This window comes from Acomys russatus, chromosome 2 (genome assembly GCF_903995435.1).
Source record: "Acomys russatus chromosome 2, mAcoRus1.1, whole genome shotgun sequence".
In the NCBI taxonomy this organism is placed as follows: domain Eukaryota; kingdom Metazoa; phylum Chordata; class Mammalia; order Rodentia; family Muridae; genus Acomys; species Acomys russatus.
In genome coordinates this window covers 55,151,885-55,172,396 of record NC_067138.1, presented here as the reverse complement: position 1 = coordinate 55,172,396, position 20,512 = coordinate 55,151,885, and the positions used below count along the sequence as shown (strand labels likewise).

Below are 20,512 nucleotides of genomic sequence, written 5' to 3'. Positions count from 1 at the left end.
GAGAACTACCTCACACATTACTACATATTGGCTCAGTACCTAACTATAGATTACTGTCACTGACCATGAACCACTAGTGTAATATAATTTCTTTAGGAAATTATCTCTATCGTAAATTTGATATTAAGAATTATCCACGTTCATGTGTATTCTCATTAAGATACAAAATTTCACTGAATCATTTTCTTCTCCTCTCATGCTTTTTGTTGCTGTTTGCTTTTGTTTTGTTTTGTTTTGTTTTTGGCAGGCTGGTGGTGGTGGTGGTGGTGGTGGTGGTGGTGGTGGTGATGGTGGTGGTTGTTTGTTTTCTGAGACAGGGTTTCTCTGTGTAGCCTTGGCTGTCCTGGACTAACTTTGTAGACCAGGCTGGCCTCGAACTCACAGCTATCCACCTACTTCTGCCTCCTGAGTGCTGGGATTAAAGGTGTGCGCCACCACCTCCCATCTTGGGTTTTTTGTTTTGTTTTGTTTTGTTTTGTTTTTTAATAGCTCTTGTTATGCAGCACAGGCTGGGCACAGGCTCAAGACTCCCACGCTGCATAGCACTAAGAAGCCTCCCCAGCCTAGGGTTCTGTTGGGGTGATCTTTTGTGCACTGTGTAAAGATTATCTTTGTATTATTCAAATGCTGATTCCTGTACCAGCAGAGAGCTAAGGATAGACCTTGGTATTGTTAAGCCTCACCTGTCTCAATGCTTTATAAACATACACTTCCTTCACCTTCTGATTGGTTTAAAAAGAGCTGAATGGCCAATAGCAAGGGCAGGAGAGAAGGGCAGGACTTCTGGGCAGAAACAGAAATTCTGGGAAAGAGATGTGAAAAGATTTGCCTAGGAGACACAGAAGAAGTTGGACACATGAAAATGAAGTAGTGGTAACGAGCCATGGGGCAGAACACAGATTAACATAAGCATAGGTTTACATTAATAAACATATCATATTTATTGATATATAATGTAAATTATATAATTAACATAATATATAAATAAAATATATTCTATTACTAAATACAGTATAATCGGGGTTAACAGAAGTTATAAGAGCTAGTTGGGAACAAAAGTAAGCAAAGGCCTAAAGTATAAGTATATAAATAAATATAAGTCTCTGTGTCATTGTTCAGAGCTGGGGCGGGCTTAGAAAGGCCTTCCGGTTTTAGTGTTCTCTATAAAGGTGTTTACACAGTCATTATAGATTATAGATTATAAAAAGCTATACTCATAGAATGTTTTACTGTAAATGCAACTTCCTAGCTGGCCTAGATCCAGTCTTATCTTTCTCATCATTGAGCAAAATCCCTAAAAACTGCTTTTTTTTAGGAAGCACACAAAAAGGATGACAAAATCGTGAGCAATAGCACATTAGTGTCTTAGTTCCCATTCCTACCAGTACTCTAAAGGGAAAATAAGGCTGATTATCATACCACCAATTCACGCCTCTGCTGATAACTTTACATTTCAAAATTTTTATCTTAGCCTTTGAAAGCAAAGATCTCTTAGTCTTTATAGACTAGATCCATTTAAACACACACAGGACACTTAAATGCTCAAGCAAGATTATGTACCAGGAAGTTCATCACCGTATTTTGGAGTGATGATAAAAGCTCAGTTATCTATCACTGAACAAACAGACTAAATACTGCATATCTACAGAGAAGGATACTATTCCACCTTTATTTTTTCTTTTCTCCCCACCCCCTGCAAGACTGGCTTTGTAAACCAGGCTGGCCTCGAACTCACAGCAATCCTCCTGCCTCTCTGCCTCTGCCTCCCTGAATGCTGGGATTAAAGACGTGTATACCACATGCGGCTCCATTTTAAAACATAAGAAAATCCGTTAATAAATATGGACACTCCATGCCTGATCACCTCTTTTGTAATACTATACCCATGTCCTCTCTAACCTAAACATTTTTAGACTCCTTCCAAGTTTTAAAAGAAACTGACTGAGCACATTTTATATACATATTTTTTTTAATGCCTTCCTCCTCATTCCTATACTTAGTTCCATTCATGAACCAAAGCTAGCAATATATATGCACCAAACAAAATGACAAGTGCCAAGAGCTGAAGTTACTGACAATCCATTATTCCCCACCCAGGACCTAAACTTTCTAAAGAGGAGAACAAGACTGGGGATAAACTTGTCAAAAGACAACTTCTTATGATTATTTCTCCCCAGAGGCTTCCAAGACACTCCTTTAGGTATAACACTCAAAATTGGTTTCCACCTTCAAGAATGCTACTATGTATGCTTGCCCTCCACCCCACCCCAAACTAGCTTTGTGGGTTTGTGTTTTTCCCCCACTCTCTTCAGCTGAGTGAAAATTAAATGTGCCTATGATATAACACCACTGCTATGTCCCCAGCATATCCGTGATACCAAGGGTTGTGTAATGCTAGCTATTTATACAGAATAACCTCATACCAAGAGGCAAGACACCTACATCTCATCCTTTGACAGAGACAAGTTCATAATACTGAGCTAACCTTCTTTGTGGATCTCTTCCCTGGCAAGACTCCATTACCTAACCACTGCTACCTTTCTATTCTAATCCCAGGATACTGCAAACATCTTAAAAGAAAATAAAGAGCATAGAGTCACTTTTCAGAGACAATTTAGACACTTTCTTGACACAAGAGAAGCTAGTCAGACCTGTCCATTATTCAAAACACATTTCTCACATTTTGTTCTGAAAATAAAAGAACCAGCTGACTTGGCAGCTGCCAACTCCCTTCCTTCCCCATGGGCTGTGTGCACACTGGCCTTGTTGTCTCTTTAGCTCAGTGCTCAGTGGGCTCCATCTTTGGTCACCTCTTTTGTAAAACTATACCCATGCCCTCTTTAACCCAAACATTTTTTAGATTCTTCTCAACTTTTAAAAGAAACTTAAACTTTAAGCACATTTTACATATATTTTTAATTCCTTCCTCCTCATGGCCTTTACTTATTTCATTCATGAACCAAAGCTAGCAATATATCTGTATCAAACAAAATTACGAGGGCTAAGTTTTATCCCTACAACTATGTTGTAGATAACATAGTTCCTACAACCTCCATGGAAAATGTCTATCCCCTCACCTCGTAAAATCACATCTTCCCTAAGATTTTTTAAACTATCCCATATAGTTTTTTATAAACTTCTAAAGCTGTAATTATATTGTTTAATTAACAGTGTAATTACAGTAAGTTTCATTATCTTTGTGGCAAATATACAAACTAGATAATTTAGCTTTTCATAAACTAATGTGGGAATCTAATGCTAAAATTGTTTTAAAATACAATTTAAAATAAAGGAATCAAAGAAATCCAAACTCAGGTCTTCATGTCTGTGCAAATGAGACAGCTCTCACCTCTCCAGCCCAACCGTTTTTCACTACTGCTATTAACACTGATAAAGACACAACTCAAACATCTTATATGCAGCAAGAACTAGCCAAGCTTTCACTGAAAATTACTAAAGAACTCCAATACTACAGGTAATTAGGTTTTGATGGGTTGAGTCTACACATACAGCAGAACATTTTACAAATCATATTTTTAGTCATGAAGCAGATGTGATTAAGGCTCCGTCTTAAAATCACTTAAAACCATCAGCTTCATTCTACTACAGGATGACACCATAATTAAACAGACAACATGAATTATTTAATTTGAAACGGCAACACCCATTATCTCCTTAATAATTGAAATAAATTCTTTCTATCCAATCTCTTCTCTTTGAATAACCTGTATACTAAATGGAAGGCCAGCAACAATTGTACAATTTGGCAGAGCTTTGATTCTTCAAGGTAAGCAAATCCTTTCATTTCATATATTGTTTATACAGCAAGTGCCCTATTATATCTTGGTAAACATTGTCTATGGGAAAGTCACTAAACAAAAGAGTAACTTTTGTCTTAATTTTAATTAATTTACAACTAAACAGTAAAAAACAATGTGGTGCAAGCCTGTAATCCCAGCACTCAGGGAGGCAGCAGCAGGTGGGTCCCTGTGAGTTCAAGGCCAGCCTGGCTATACATAGAAACCCTGTCTCGGAACCCAGCCCCTCAAAAAGGAACTCAAGATGCCTACATTAAACAGCTAAATCTCCAAGCATTCTCAAATACCATAAATGTTCTATCAAAAGCAATTGATCATTTTCAAAACTATAGAGGCTTCTAGTTTAAGAAATTTCCTTCAGCCAGAAAAAAAATTAGACATCTACAAAGCATAAGAATAAAAAACACACACAACAAACAAGCAAGCAAACAAACAAACTACCATTAGCGGAGAGCTTGCCTAAGGACAGGACCCAGCATCAGAGTCTAGACTCTTCCATTCTAACTCAGGAATAAATGACAAGTAATGCCAAAAGTCAAGTGTAGAAGAAGAGAGAAAATTTATTCCAAACCATTCAATTTTAAAACCATGTGAAGACTAAAAATATGGCTCATCAGTTAAAAGACCTTCTGCTCTCAGAACCCACATCAAACAACTCACAGTAGCCTGTAGTCCAGCTTCAGATCCGAGACATCTGGCCTCTGCTCACACCTGTACTTGCATGTACCCATATGCAGGAGCACGTAAGTTTTTGTGCTCACAGATAAGCACTGAGGAAACCAGGCGTGTTAAACACAGCAGGCTGTCTCTTCAAATAGAGAGATGTTTTCTGCACAGAAAGCTGGGAGCATACGTGGTTGACAGGCTGATGACCTCTGTGCTATCCTGCCTGGGCTCCCCCAGACCCTGATTTATCTCAGCCAATCTACGGTATTATCTTCCTCCCTTATCTTGAGCCTGTTTCCTCAGTTAATCTATAGAAACTATCTTTATGCAAAATGTCACTCGGGCCTTACAAGAGTCTCCATGGAGCCATGCCTTAAGCTTTGTTGTACACATAGGATTGGGTTAATAATCAGAACTTTTTTCCAAATTGGGTCCTGCTTACATATGCCTAAAATAAACTACCTGGTGCCAAGATTCTCCAAGTCTGAACAAACATCAGCTACTAAAAAACATGATCATAAGTGAGTTACACTTTGTAATTTTTCTATCTTACACATAATACACAACATTTGAAACTCATTATTAGATATACTAACAACTACTGCTATAATCTTCTGTCAAGACTTTCATCAAACACCACAAAAAATCCCCTTAATAGTTAACTAAAGCTAAGGAGTCACTGTAAGGTAAGTGGCATAGACTTCCCCTTGCCTCCTGCTGGAAGGGCCCTTGGGCAGGGGCCCCAGGGGCAGCTCTCTGGGATATCATCTTCTTTTCTCCTCCAAGTCACCAAAGGTGATAATAAAGCACTGACATGGCAACTGTCCCTCAAAAAGCCTTCCACTCTGCCTTCCACATCACCACGGAGATGTCTTTCTGGATCTGGAGGTATGGCTTTTGCTCTAAGAGATATGATGCCCTCTTCTGGCCTTCACATGCATGTGTACAAGTGCCTGCACATACGGAGTGTGCTCTCCATATCACACACACACACAAAGAGAGGGGGGAGGGGGGAGAGGGAGAGAGACAGACAGACAGACAGAGAAAGAAATTAAAAATAAAATCATTTCAAAGAAGTTCTTTTTAAAAAGGTGTCAAAATCCCACACCCCACGAAGATTGAAATAAAGGATCTTTTGTATATAATTTTCTGGCACTGACACAGCAGCTCCAGATGCTGTGACCAGGAGACCTGTAGCTCAGTAACCACTACACTCATGCTTCTAAAGCCTAAGCACCTTGAGTGTCTAAGAAGCAGAACTCACAGATACATACATCAATCACCTAGCAAGCCAGCCCCAGCCTCCTTCTTCCTGCTGCTGCGGTTAGTACCCTTCACTGACCCTCTTCCGCAGAGGCTTGCATTACGACAGTGTGTGCCAGGCCCTTCAAGACAATGACACTTCACTTTGTGCTCTAATGTCTTCTCTTTTTAAAACATCAATTAGATTGTGACCCACTCAAGGGCATGAACCATGTCTTTATTATTTTTTAATATAAGCAAAAATCACTTTCTCTCAAAACATTACTATTTTATATCTAAATATTTTATCACATATCACAATATTGTCCTCCATGGCTCTGAATGAAATGTCCAAAAAACAATTTTCTAAAACTTTTCAGATACTTGCATTTTCTTTAAATTAAATATCTCCATATTCTTGTAATTTTTATTCAGTATGTTCAAGAAATATTTTATTGAAAAGACCTAATCTATAACAAACTTAAGATGTCACTTTTAACATACTATACTATAAACATTTTATAACAAATACCTGCATTTGTTTTAAGTTCAAAAGCAAAGCCTTTGAGTATCTCCACACAGGTGGCCTACGGCTCTCATGTACTATTTTGATCTTTACCACTGCTTTGATTTAAATAAACTTCCCCATTACTTTGCAAAAGAAACACAAAATTAGAAATTAGCTAATAATGGACTTCTGATATTTTTAAGAAAGATAATTAAAAACATGTGAAAGTGCTATGTGTATGGCACATGCTTGTAATCCTAGAACTTGGGAGGAGGATGCAGACAGCCCAAGGCCAACTTGGGCTATGAGACCCTATCTCAAAATATTTTAAACTTAAAAATAAATAGTGAGAAGTGCTTGGTTTTAGTTTATGCACACAGAAAAAAAATAGAATAGCATAATGTTGACATTAACCCTGTTTTTCAATTTTTCATTTATTTAATTTATGTGTATGGGTGTTTTTTCTGCATGTATGTCAGTATATTACATGCCAGCCAGTGCCCGCAAAGGCCAGAAGGTGACCAGATTCTCTGGGGCTAGAGCTACAGACCTTATGAGCCATGCTATCAGTGCTGGGAATCACACCTGGGCTTTCTGGAAGAGCAGAATTGCTCTTAACCACTGAGCTATCTCTCCAACTGCTCAGGACATTTTTTTTCCATTTGCTAATGTCAAAAATAAAATAGAATAAAATCAGTTTGAGGAAAAACTTTAAAACTTTACTGTAGCACAAAGAGTATATAATTAAACCAAGTCTTGCCTTACAATGAGTGACAGATGTAGACAGCACATAACAATAAAGCACTTGACCGCTTTTGTGGCTGGCTGTCATGCGTGAAGAAGTCTCTCCCGGCAAGTCTGTGTAATCGAATCTGTCTATAACTCCGCTTTGGTTCCACTGAATCATGCTGACAAAGACTAAGGCTTACTTGGTTTATAAGGTTATAAGCACTTGGCCTTGGAATAGAGATAAACTGTGTCTTCCATTTTCATTTTTCTTTAACATTAACAAGTAATGTTTAATGGATTACACTATTAGAAATCAACTGCTTTGGGGCTGGAGAGATGGTCCAGTGCTTCTCTTGCTGTTCTTCCAGAGGACCTGACTTCAGCTACAAGCACACACATCCAGCAACTGAAAACGACCTGGTAACTCCAGCTGGCCTCTAAGAGCACCAGCATATGCACAGTATCTACTTAAGACAGATATGCACATATAAATAAAAACAATCTTTTCTGAAAAACTGAGTGCCACTTTGTTTATACTGACAAAATAGTGCCATGAGACATTCTAGACAGATCATTCTAACAGCTAAAAACAAGTGCCTATAACTTGTTTATAGGAACACAGAAAGATCATATAATTAGAAAGCAACTACTAAGGCCAGATATCAAAGAATTCGCAATATATAGTCACTTTAATTTTATAGTTTAAGCAGCAATTATTCTGTTCTAATTATATTTTATATCTCGCAACTCCAAGAGTTTACTTTTTATCTAACTGGTCTGAAACTTGCTTTGTAGCTCAAGCTGACCTAGACTTTGGGTTCCACCTGCCTCAGCCTAACAGGAGTGTGCCACTGTACATGACCATGTGGTACTTTAACAAAGATGACTGCAATGCACAAAAGAACAGAGGCAAAGCTAACACACACAAAGCTTAAATGTCATTTTACAAAATTCATGAGACAACAAATTAGTTCTCTATCACACAAGAGTACTTTTTTAATGAAGTTTCCTAAATCCCAAAGTGTTATTAAAACTGTTCCAGGAAGCTCACCAGACAGCAAATTTATCAGCAGTAGTTATGTTAAAGCAGGCCAAAAGCCAGAGACACACTGTATAAGATGGGCTGCCTATAAAAATCTTTAAATTGGATTGCACATTTTAAAAAAGAGCAGTCAGAATTAATGCACCCAGTTCCGCATTTCTTTACTAATTTCACAGATAGCAATTCCTTTTGGGAACCAAACTACTATTTAACAAATGAAATCTGAATTTAGCTCCTTAAGAAGATAGATTTAAAAAGAGAAAAGGAAAGAGGAAGGGAGAGAAGAAAGGACAGAGGGAGGATGTGTGTAAGAGAGACAGAGAGGGACAGACGGACGGACGGAATGGAACTCGGTTTTAAAATGCAGGGTTATGTACAGCAGAGCTTGTTCTCAGAATCACTGTTCTTCCCAAACGAAGCCAACATCAACCTTCATACCGACAAAAGAGAAGCTACATGCCAGCACCCATTTTTCTGTTAAATGTCTTTACTCCCAACAGTTAAGAGAAAATGAATGTCAGATGAGAGGAGAGTCCTCACATCACCTATTTCTGAGGCTGACAAATCATTCCTAAGAACTTCAATATGACTCAAAAATATATCAGATTCACTCTCAACATAAAACTCCAACTGGTCTGAAACTTGCTTTGTAGTTTAAGCTGACCTGGACTATGAGTTCCATCCACCTCAGACTAACAAGTGTGTGTCACTGTATCTGGCCATGTGGGCATTTTTTTTTTTAAACAAAGGTGACTGCAATGCACTAAAAAGACATGTTAACATTATCAAATAAGCTAGACTTTCTATAATGTATACATAACCCACCTGATCTTTGCTAAATGTTTAACTACAAGACAGCACCCTGAGATGTACAAATACACTAGCTACAATTCTACTGTTTTACAAAGACACCAAAATAAAGCTATTCCTCTGATACAATCTTGATGACGTCATAACTCTAAACCAGGACATTTTCAGCAATGAAATTGTTTAATAAATCATTAAAATAAAATATTTAAAAGTATCAGTACTTGGGAGGCAAAAGGAGACAGATCGCTGTGCACAGAAAATATTCTGTAACAAATATACTGGAGTTCTCATGTACCCAGGTTGGCCTTGAAAGTAATATATAGCCAAGATTTTACCTTGTACCCTGAACTCCTGCCTTTGCCTCTCAAGTGCAGGGATCAGAAGCCCTGGCTGAAGTTTCTGTTTTTCAGTTCCTAAGTGAAGCTCAAAGACTCCATTCTGCATCTGCTGACCCATATGACTTCAGGTTAGAATACTCTCCATGCTAACTCTAGGTTGCCGCTGGACTGTACAGATCCCGGGTGCCTCATCACGTGTTGGCCACATTCCACCAGAGCAGTCAGTTCAGGACAACACGCACAAAATGGAAGTAATGCTCCTTTCATAGTCGAACACTGCTCACTTCCTACCATCTCGATGGGGGCATCAGAGTATTAGACAATCTGAGCTGTGGACATGCTTTTTTGTTGTTTTTTTAAACTACCAGATACTACTTAAAAGACAAAGGAAACCTCTGCTATCATCTTTATGGTGTCTTGTGAGGCAGTAGAATCATTCTGGATCCTTATTCCATTGTGTGAAAAAGACTGTACTTTGACAATGTGTGTGTGCTTCCACATCTATAATGTTGGAAGTTTTTGCTTTTATGTCTGTTGTTGTTATTGTTGTTAGGAGGGCAAGGAAGTAGTTAATGTGGAGCCTTGCTGTTCTACCTGTTTTGGGCTTGTTTTTACTCTTGAGTTCAAGAAACCCTGCTGCCTCGGCTTCCTGGTTATCAGGACCTCAGGCACATGCACAGTGTCGATCTGCACAGTCTCCTTTGTTACAGTACTAATATGTATCTAGTTCACCCAACAGCCTACCATCAACAGCACAGTGAGGGCACACAGCAGCTTTGGTAAATAGTTTATTTTCAATGTCATGGGAGACAGACTCGAAACTACCCAACTAAATTGTCCTCAAAAATTGTGAAATGTTTAGATGTTTTAAGCTGCTAAATATTGGGTAAATTTGACACAATAATAAAAATAATAAGGGAAAGAAGAAACAAAAACATGTACACTATTTCAACAGCTTCTGGATGACAAAAATATGCAATGATCAAGAAGCACGCAATAATCATCACAGACAAAGCAACCATTTTACACAACCAAAGACAACCAAACTCAGTGTCACTTGAACGAATGACAGGACATATAGACCAAAAAAGGAAACTTATTTTAAAACTAAAATTCTCACAACTCATACATAAGGCGCAGAAGTAATCAATAGTGAGAGAAGAAGACGGTGCTCTAGCACAACAGCTCTGTCCAGCCCGAGAGCTTTCCAGGGGCTTTCTGACTCTAGTCCTCTAGTCTGACTTGCTGAGGAAGTGGGGCCATTAGCCCAAGGTGACCTTGACTTTGCAGCAGTGTGGGCTCCAGTTCCTCACTGGGAGGTGTGAGTGGTGGCTGTGGCTACAGCCAAAACAAGCACACTTCTAGCAACAGCCTCCTCCAGCAAAGAGCCAATCCATGTGCTGAGCAGGCTGGGACAACAGCAGTACCCACTCCTGATCCCACAAGATCCATGCTAGCTTTGACGTCACTTTCAAATGCCTCTGTAAACAGGTCACCTATCAAATCACTGTAGCTTTCAAATATTAAAGTGGTTTCTTGCCGTTAAAAAAAAAAAAAATGGAATGGCAATCCATTCCACTAATGTAAAACTACTTCCAGTAGGGAGAAAAAAATATTTTCACCATTTAACTTCAACCACACAGCTGGGCATGGGATAAATGCTTATGATCCTAGTACTTGAGAGGTGGAGGGAAGAGAATCAGTGGTTCAAGGTCAGCCTCTGCCACGCAGCAAGTTCCAGCCTGGCCTAGGCAGCAGTGAGACCTTGCCTCTCTCTCTTAAAAATAATAATAATTAGTATTAGTATTGTTATTATAAATAAATAAATCTTGTTTTTTTAATTTTTTAGGGGCTAAAAGCACTTGCTTCTCTTCCAAAGAACTTGATCAGCAGCACCTATAACTACCTGTATCTCCAGCTCCAGGGGTTCTGATGACATCATCTGGCTTTCATGGGTACCTACACACATGTGGCATACATGCATGTGCACACACGCACGCGCGCACACACACAGAAATTTTTAATTTTTTAATGTTTTTTTCAATAAGAACATTTTTTGTTTTTTATTCACTTTACATCTCAGTCATAGCTTTTTAATGTTTTTAAAAACTGTTTAACAGGGCTAGAGAGAACACTCACTGCTCTTGTAGACGACCCAGGTTCGATTCCCACACCCACACCAAGAATCACAACTGTCTGTAACTCCAGATATGGTAACTCTTCTGGCCTCTGCCAGCTCCTATACACAAGCAGTACACATACACATATAAGCACTGAGGCATACACATATACACATAAATAATTTTTTTAAAAATTATGTTTACCAAAGAGCATATAAATGGTAACAGCTGAAAATATTAGACGTTAGGACTTGAAGCCAGTGAGATGGTTCAACTTGTCACCAAGCCTGAAGATTGAGTTAATCCCAGGAATCCACATGATGGAAAGAGAGCCAAGTTGCCCCCGACCGCTATACGTGTTCCGAGGCACACATCTGCCCATATGCAAACACACACACACACACACACACACACACACACACACACACACACGAGAGAGAGAGAGAGAGAGAGAGAGAGAGAGAGAGAGAGGAAAGGAAGGGATGGGATGGGATAAAACAATTTTAAGTTAGGACTGGGGGTGTAGCTGGAAGTTTCTGCTTCCCTGGTATGCCCTGGGCTCCGTCTTTAGCTCCACCCAACAATGTAAGGAGGGACAAGTAGGAGACAGTCGAATGCCCTTATCTTACAAAATGAAGTGTCAAGAAGCACTGTGAACAGTTGTAAAGAACGGCAGTGAAGTGACTATGATGGAATAGTAAAAGGAAAGGTAGACACAGAGATTCTGGTGAGCTATATTAACAGCAATTCAGTCACAGCTGTAGAAATAGAAAATGTAATTCAGAGACTTGAAAGAGCCTTAGAGTAGTAAAACATAAAAATGGCCAAAAGCAGTTGCTTTATGGAGTAGAACTGACAGAAAGGAGGAAGGGATAGAAACAGACTGTACCATTTATCCATTATAAGCCTCCCAGTATTATCTGGCTTCTTTAACCAAACACAGAAATCAATAAGGAAATGTATGTTTACATCTTTAAGGGGAAAAAAAAGTTTAAACTGAATGGCAGTGACTCACACCATTAATCCCAGCACTCAGGAGGCAGAGGTAATCAGATCTCTTGAAATCGAGGCCAATCTGGTCTAAGGATGAGTTCCAGGACAGCCAGGGCTAGATAGAGAAACCTTGTCTCGGGAAATTAAAATAAAAAAGTTAAAGGAAAAGGAAATAATATACTAATATTAAGGATCACAAAAAAGAGCCGCCACCACATTTCTTACTTTACTTTTACTTCATTTTATAGTTGCGTAAGGATAGACACAGAACTAAGCTTCTGATCTGATGACCAGAACATCTGTAATCCAAAATGCTACAACTCTGACGCTTACGAAGCACTGATCTGAAAGCACACTATTGGAATTCTGTTTAAAGTACTACATATAATTACCTTTAGGATAATTTCCATGAAGCCCAGCCCCAGCAAACCTAATTCTCTATGTGTAACTGTTTCACACCACTCTGGCTCCCAGCATTTCAGATGAGCTGTTACCTATTAGAGCAATAAATATCATTTCTATGAGGTACTGCTCACCCATTCAGTGACAGGAGCTATACAGTTCAAACTAACACCACAAAACAAGGTGCAAGAAAGTCAGCAAGCTCAGCACTCCACTCAGGAGGCAGAGGCAGGCGGATCTCTGTGAGTCTGAGTCTGTGGGCTCCAAAGCGAGTCCAAGACAGCCAGGGCTGCTACACAGAGAAACCCTGTCTCAAAAAAAACCAAAAAAACAAAAACAAAAAAGCAAAACAAAACAAAAAGTCAACAAGGTTTTCCTACAGCCTATTTATAATAGAAAAGTAGTTATTATTTCTCATTTACATGGAGGATCCGAAAAATAAGGAAACGGCGCAGGCAGAAAGACTAAGTAATGTGTGAAGGAACAAACACTCAATCCTTAACACAATTTATCCTAAGAGATTATACAAACATCTTCACGGGAAGCTTCCTCTACCTGAGGTTTTATAAACAAGACATTATCAAAAAGTAATAAATGAAAATAAATATAGCCAAAAAATATTTTTAATAATGAAGACATCACTTGGCATGTGGGAGACACTGCAGCAGAGCTCACATGTAATGAGACCCTAGATTCAACTCCCAGCACCACCAAGAGCAAAACCATTTACATGACCGGGTAGTAGTAAAAGTCCTGTCTGCATTCCAGACCCACGCTTGCTGCTTACTATACTTGTGTGGCCTCAGAAAAGTTGCCTCCCTTTCTATGTTTCACTCTCCAAAGTTATAGACTGAGATGGTAACAGTAACTGTGTTACAGTTGTAAGAATTAAAGGAAATGTTCTGCATAAAGTACTTAGAAAAATGCCTAGTGCCAAGTAAGTAGCCAGTAAATGTTACCAGTCTTGACTGTTGAGAGATACAACTAAAATTTATAATGAACACTGTGTAGCCATGCTGCTATTTAAAAAGTACAAATTAAAGCAATAATATAAATAATTAGCTTTTAGTTTTACAAGTATTTATGTCAGTGAAATTTGGCTTTGTTTATAGGAAAAGAGTTCATTTTTCAATTGTCAAATTGGGTACTTGCTCTAATTGCTAGTTAGGTGATGAAATGAGAAATGAAGCAGGCACCCCTGGACAGCCTTAGAAATATAACAACCTTCAGAGAAGCACATATTACCATACTTGTCATCTAAGTAATACTACTTTTATCATAATCTATACAAAGACAGGTATAAAGAAATAAGTATAGTTAATTATAACAAAAAAAAAAAAAAATGGTAACCCCGCCCCAATACCTCAAGATACACATCATGGCAGCAATCGGGGTTTTGGTTTGTTGTTGTTCTACTGGGTTTCTTTGGTTGGTTAGTTGGGGGATGGGGGTGAGGTTCTTGGTTTTTGTTTTGTTTTGAAGACAGGGTTTTTGTGTAGTTTTGGCTGTCCTGGAACTCACTCTATAGACTAGGCTGTCCTCAAGCTCACAGAATCTGCCTGCCTCTCCCCCTCTACCCCCAACCCCCATGCTGAGATTAAAGCCCACCCTCAAGCCCTCTAAAGTACTGGGATTAAAGGTGTACACCACCAGCTTTAAAAGATCTATTTATTTTGTGTCTCAGTGTGTGTGTGCTCACATGAATATGCAGAAGCCCTCAGAGGCCACAAGTAGACGTCAGATCCCCTGGAGCTAGAGTTCCAGACAGTTGTGAATTACAAGTGAGTGCTAGGAAGTGAACCTCTGTCACCTGGAAGAGCATCTGGTGCTCTTAACCTCTAAGCCATCTCTCCAGGCCCTAAGCAATCAGAGGTTTTTTGTTTAACATGTTATATCAACAGAAAATATCCATGTTCACATAAAAAGCAAGCTGCAAAAGCTAGGCTATAAACCAGTAGTACAACATATGCCTAATATATATGAGGCCCTGGTTATATGCCCAGCACCACAAAAATAAATAAATTAATTAAACAAAAGTCATATTATATAATTTAATTCTAACCATTTTCAAAGAACAGCAAACCTAGCACATTCTCTAGTATAAGGCAAAGCTTGAATAAGCATCCAATGACATGAGAGAAGAGAGATAAATTCAAGGCCTTAATCCTATCTTTTCTGTTTTCAGATATTTGGTACATCTGACTAGTCTATCTTAAAAATAAAGCTCAGAAATATTAGCCAAAACAGAGGGTTTGTTAAATGACTTATTTAATTATATTTATATATCTAATTATATTTTAGGTGTCAGATCCCTTGGAATTAGAATTACAGATAGTTGTGAGCTGCCATGTGGGTGCTGGGAATTGAACACAGGTCCTTTGGAAGAGCAGACAGTGCTCTTAACCACTGAGCCAACTCTCCAGCCCCAAAAACAGAGTTTTTTAAAGTGTCTTCACACTCAAATTTGCAGGAATATAGGCATCTAAAAAAATCTCAATTAGGGTGTTGCTGTATGTGTGGCACATCTGATGAGTTCTAAATTAGTTCTAGATGTGGAATAAAAAGTCTGGCCTGGCGGCGGTGTCGCCTTTAATCCCAGCACTGGAAAGGCAGGGGCAGGCGGACTGCTCTGAGTTCGAGGCCAGCCTGGTCTTACAAAGTAAGTCCAGGACAGCCAAGGCTACACAGAGAAACCCTGTCTCGAAAAACAAAAACAAAACATCTGATTTATGTTTGTTTTAAATGCTTTCAAAGAGGTTTCTCTATTCAGAACTGAGAAATAGAATTAAAGACTAAATGCTTGCTTGCAAATTCTAGCTTTTACTCCAAAGGTCATACAGTTTTATAATTCTGAGTCCTAAGTTTGTTTGTCATCAATAGCACTGATGAAGATGCAGTTATTCAGAGGCAGCTGGTAAGAAAATTAAAATAATAGAGTTGGATGTTTTTTGCCAATGATTTGTGACTTACTATATTATGAACTGAAAAGGTTCTAAGCTTGTACTCATCATCCTGAGGTAACAAAACATATATTTATTTATTTACTTACTTATTTTGTTGTTAGGGGTCAAATCATAGCTTTGTCATGCTAGGCAGTGACTTTAGCCTGAGCATTAGGGTAGTGACTATCAAACTATCAAAATTAAAGTCAGATTCAACTAGGAAACTATAGTGCTTCTCACAAAAGTGTGCTATCAGAGCCAACCCAGGCCTACTAAATTTAAACTTGCTTTTTCTTTTTAATTAAGTAAAACCCTCCTACAAAAATGCATAATTATTATCCTAAAGGGTTTCATGATACCTGGAAAAAAAACAAAAACAAAAAACCAAAAAAAAACAAAAACAAAAAACAAAAAACAAAAAACAAAAAACAAACTCAGACTATACTACCAGAAAGAAACTAGGGCTAAGCAGATCTGATGTCTTGCCTCAAATATAACTAAAAATGAGCTAGGTCAAACTGGGCATGCTGGTGCACACCTTTAATCCCAGCACTTGGGAGGCAGAGGCAGGTGGATCTCCAAGTTCGAGGTCAGCCTGGTCTATAGAGTGAGTTCCAGGACAGCCAAGGTTACACAGAGAAACCCTGTCAAAAACAGCTAGGTGGAAAAATATAAAAGTATGTACAGATGGCAAATTAACTATAATTTGACTCAGTCATTCTATTTCTACATAATATAAAAGATCGTTTGTGGATCACTGAAAATTATCCCAAAGACATCTTTAGTATTATTGACTAAATGGGAGACAATTCTAGAGTATCATTACCTTGTCCACATCATTCCCGTCTGAACATTTAGCTCCAGTCGTAAGCATAAGCATCACTTGCAAGCATTATTGGTAAGATACCTATTCAAGGTAGCTAAGAAAACTACTAACTACCTGGGGTAATTACACTGTTCTGTACAAAACCAATTACAGCAGCAAATTCAGAATCCGTGGGAGCATACTATAATTATTTTCTTCATGTATCAGGATGATCAAGGACCACTAAATACAGCACATGTAGCATAAACCAGACACTGAATAACATGTTAAAACCAAGGAGCAGGACATGATTGTTAATGAGGAAAATCAGGTCTATTTGCCTTTGAAATACTCATTTAGTAAATGACATTTTAAGGGCTGGAGAGATGACTCAGCAGCTAAGAGACCCTACTGCTCTTTGTAAAGGGCCTGAGTTCAGTTCCGAGGACCTACATAGCAGCTCATAATGCTAGGCCTAGAAGAGCTGACACCTTCTTCCAACCTCTGGAGGTTCCTGCACACCCATGCTGCACACTTGTGCTAGCACACATGTCCTGGCTAGTTTTTTCCCCACTTGGCACAAGCTAGACTCATCTGAGCAGAGAAAATGCATTCATAAGATCAGCCTGTGCACAAGCCTGTTGGGCATTTTCTTGATTAGTAATTGATGCTGACGGGCCCAGCTCACTGAGCAGAGCCACCCCTGGACAGGTGGTCCTCGATGGTATAAGAAAGTAGGCTGAGTGAGCCATGAGGAGGAGCAAGCCAGTGAGAAGTCATCCTCAATGGACTCTGCCTCAGTTCTTGGCCCCAAGTTCCTGTCTTGACTCCCCTTCACGCTGATCTTAAAAAGGAAAACAAGCAAAAAAAAAAAAAAAAAAACCTTTACTCCCCAAATTGCTTTGGGTCTTGGGTATTTTATCACAGTAATAGAAACCTGACCAAGACAATAGCATACACATAAAAACAAATAATTTTTTAATTAAAAAATTTAAAAACTAGGGTCACGTTTGTAATCCCAGAAATGGGGGAACAGAGGTAGGAGAATAGCCACAAGTCCAGGCTAGCCTGGTCTATATATAGTAAGTTCCAGACCAGCCAGGGCTACAGAGATCCTAACTTTAAAAGCAACAACAAAGTCTTTTCAAAAGAATGTATTCAGTCATAGGTTGGCAAACTATGACCCAAAAGACAACGGTGGCCTACTGCTTTGTAAATAAAGTTAAGTTAGTGTCTGTGGGGTTTATGTTGTGGCAAGGTCTCCTATAACCCTTCAACTTGGCCTTGAACTTGTTATATAGTTGAGGATGACCTTGAACTTCTGAGCCTCTAGCCACCACCTCCCAAATGTTGGGGTTACAGGATTATGCCACCACAGCCAATTTTAATCAGTGCTAAGAACTGAGCTCAGGGCTTACCTCATGCTAGGCAGGTACTGTACCAAGTGACTACATCCATGAGCCCTAAATTTTTACTAAACATATTTGCTTACATAAGAACAACGGAATGAAGGAAGATCCAACTGACAACTAAATTATGAAATAAAAATAATAAAAAGAGATCCCAAATGCGGACATGGTGGTGCATGGTGGCACATGCCTATAATCCCAAAGTATCAAATGTTCTTTCTATACACTGGTATAAGCCAGGTCTGATGCCTCATACCTGTAATCCCAGCATTTCGGAAGGTGAGGCAAGAAGACTGCTGCAGGTTCAGTATGCTTGAGGCTAACCTAGGCTACAAAGTAAAATTCTGTCTCAAAAAACTAAAACAAAAATATTTCATATAGATTTATATATAACTAACAGAACTCTGAAGCTAAAAATTCATCAGAATGAACTAAAACTAATTACACAGCTTAGAATGCCAATAAAATGAAAGCTATATAATTTCTGAAACATTAATTTTGCCATTCAAGTCAGAAACTCACACTCTGAGGAGCACACATATTCCCTATCAACGTAATATTCCTCAAGCACTAGAGTTGTGAAATTGTATTTTAGTAGTCGAACTTACCGAGTTCCGTCTGCTTTCCAGCTTACTTTATATGGCTTCTGCTCTAAAAGTCTAATATTTTGCTTGTCCATGGAAACAGGCTGTGCGCCAGGGAACCCAGACCTTAAGGAAAGAACATTATCTGTCATGGCTACAATACTTTTAACGCAACCTTGTATCACACCAATCTCAAATAGCTCATGTTGATCACAATGTTCTTCCTATCATGAGATTAATTTCAAATGGAACAGCATCAGCTATCACAAAAGTTCTAACAAAAGAGTCTGTCCGAGGTGGGCTGTGCTCGGGGTCGCGGCGAGGCCGGCGCAGCACAGCCATGACGGAAGCCGATGTGAACCCGAAGGCCTATCCCCTGGCAGATGGCCACCTCACCAAGAAGCTGCTGGACCTTGTTCAGCAGTCATGCAACTACAAGCAGCTTCGGAAACGAGCCAATGAAGCCACCAAAACACTCAACAGAGGCATCTCTGAGTTCATTGTGATGGCAGCAGACGCCGAGCCCTTGGAGATCATCCTGCCCCTCCCACTGCTGTGTGAAGACAAGAATGTCCCCTATGTATTTGTGCGCTCCAAGCTGGCTTTGGGACGGGCCTGTGGCATCTCCAGGCCTGTCATCGCCTGTTCTGTTACCATCAAAGAAGGCTCTCAGCTAAAGCAGCCGATCCAGTCCACTCAGCAGTCTATTGAAAGGCTTTTGGTATAGGCCTGTGGCCTCTGCCCTTTCCTGTCTACTCCCACCCTATCTGTGTATCATATTGTCTGTTAGCATGTAGTGTTTTCAGCCAGTTTCTATTATAAATATTGTACTACAAAAAAAAAAAAGTTCTAACAAAAGATTATCACTCTCAGGTGGGCATAGTGGTCGGTGTCTTTAATCCCAGCACTGGGGAAAGCAGAGGCAGTAGATGCCTGAGTGTGAGGCCAGCCTGGTCTACAGAGTGAGTTTCAGGACAGCGAGAGCCACAGTCTCAGGAGGTGAAAAAAGATTAGCACTTTTATGACATTTTAGCCTCCTGCAGATGTTTTCAGAGTTAATCAGATAATAAAAAGACACAATCAACATTTGCCTATTTGGATATACTATAGACAGATGGTCTTCAAAAACCTCAGATCTAGAGAATGTGGTATTTAAATACTGGCATTTAATAAATGAATTTTTTAACACTGAGACATGTCTGCTCCTAGCAGCACCCCATCCTACTTTAAAGAAGATGAGAGGCACTGAAGAACTTCCATAGGGAGTTTGCTTCTAATACGGCAAGACAGCCATTGGACAATAATCTGCCCTTGCCTCAACTGCAGAGAGCATGCTGTACAAACCAGACAAATTGGGACACAGGGAAGTCAACTGCCGAACTTTGCCAATATAAGGTAGGCAGTCTTTCATAAATCCTGCACCACAAAAATGTCTGTCATACACTGGGCCAAACAGCAGAAGATGACGCCCCAACACTGTACAGAAACCCTGGGTGACTGTCCAGGCAGCCGGCTGTCTCTGCCATTCTGTAGTTTTGGAAGCTGCTTGCTCTACACTTCCTATCTACTCGAGCAATATTTATCCTTCTCAGGTCTCTGCTGGAGTTGAAGACAAGTTAGTTATAGGCGCACAATTAAGCTTAAGTTGTTTAGGGTTTAAAAAAATGTTTTAAGGTCTAATAAGATAATTTTTGTTGATAAATGCAAGTTATGATAGAAAATTATTTGAGTACAGAACTTTGAACTCATCATGATAGGATAGGTAGTAAAGTTCTTTCTCCAAGAACTGCGAGATGTAAGTAGACTGAACATTGTAGTTCTCGTAATTGTTCTTATGGTATATAGTCTATTATTGTAAGAGGAAAAAGCCTTTACTGAACTAAAAGGGGATGGTGTGTGCACTGTGCATTCAAATGCTTCCGTACCCGAAGCTCTGGATGCAATCCGTGGGCACTGTCACTACTGCAGCATCTCCTGCTTTATGTTGTGTAAAAATTGTTCTCCATCATCTCTCATTGGTTATTAAAGAGCTGAACACCCTATGGCTGGGCAGGAAAGTTGAGGCAGAACTTGCAATCCTAAGAGGAGGGTCCCAGGTGGAGAG

At 39.3% G+C, this 20,512-nt stretch overlaps 2 protein-coding genes across 5 annotated transcripts in view; one reads left to right on the top strand and one right to left on the bottom strand.

Moving 5' to 3' along the window:
• Positions 1 to 20,512, bottom strand: part of Rngtt (RNA guanylyltransferase and 5'-phosphatase) — a 225,192-nt gene that overhangs the window by 173,748 nt on the left and 30,932 nt on the right. For all 4 annotated transcript variants that reach the window (XM_051161361.1, XM_051161353.1, XM_051161338.1 and 1 more), the window contains one exon: positions 18,433 to 18,534. In XM_051161361.1, coding sequence (XP_051017318.1) covers positions 18,433 to 18,534 — 102 coding nt within the window. The remainder of the gene's footprint in view (positions 1 to 18,432; positions 18,535 to 20,512) is intronic.
• On the top strand, positions 18,720 to 19,239 carry LOC127202667 (NHP2-like protein 1). Its single transcript, XM_051161373.1, has one exon. It carries the CDS (start codon positions 18,749 to 18,751, stop codon positions 19,133 to 19,135), a length of 387 nt encoding a protein of 128 aa, XP_051017330.1. The 5' UTR covers positions 18,720 to 18,748; the 3' UTR covers positions 19,136 to 19,239.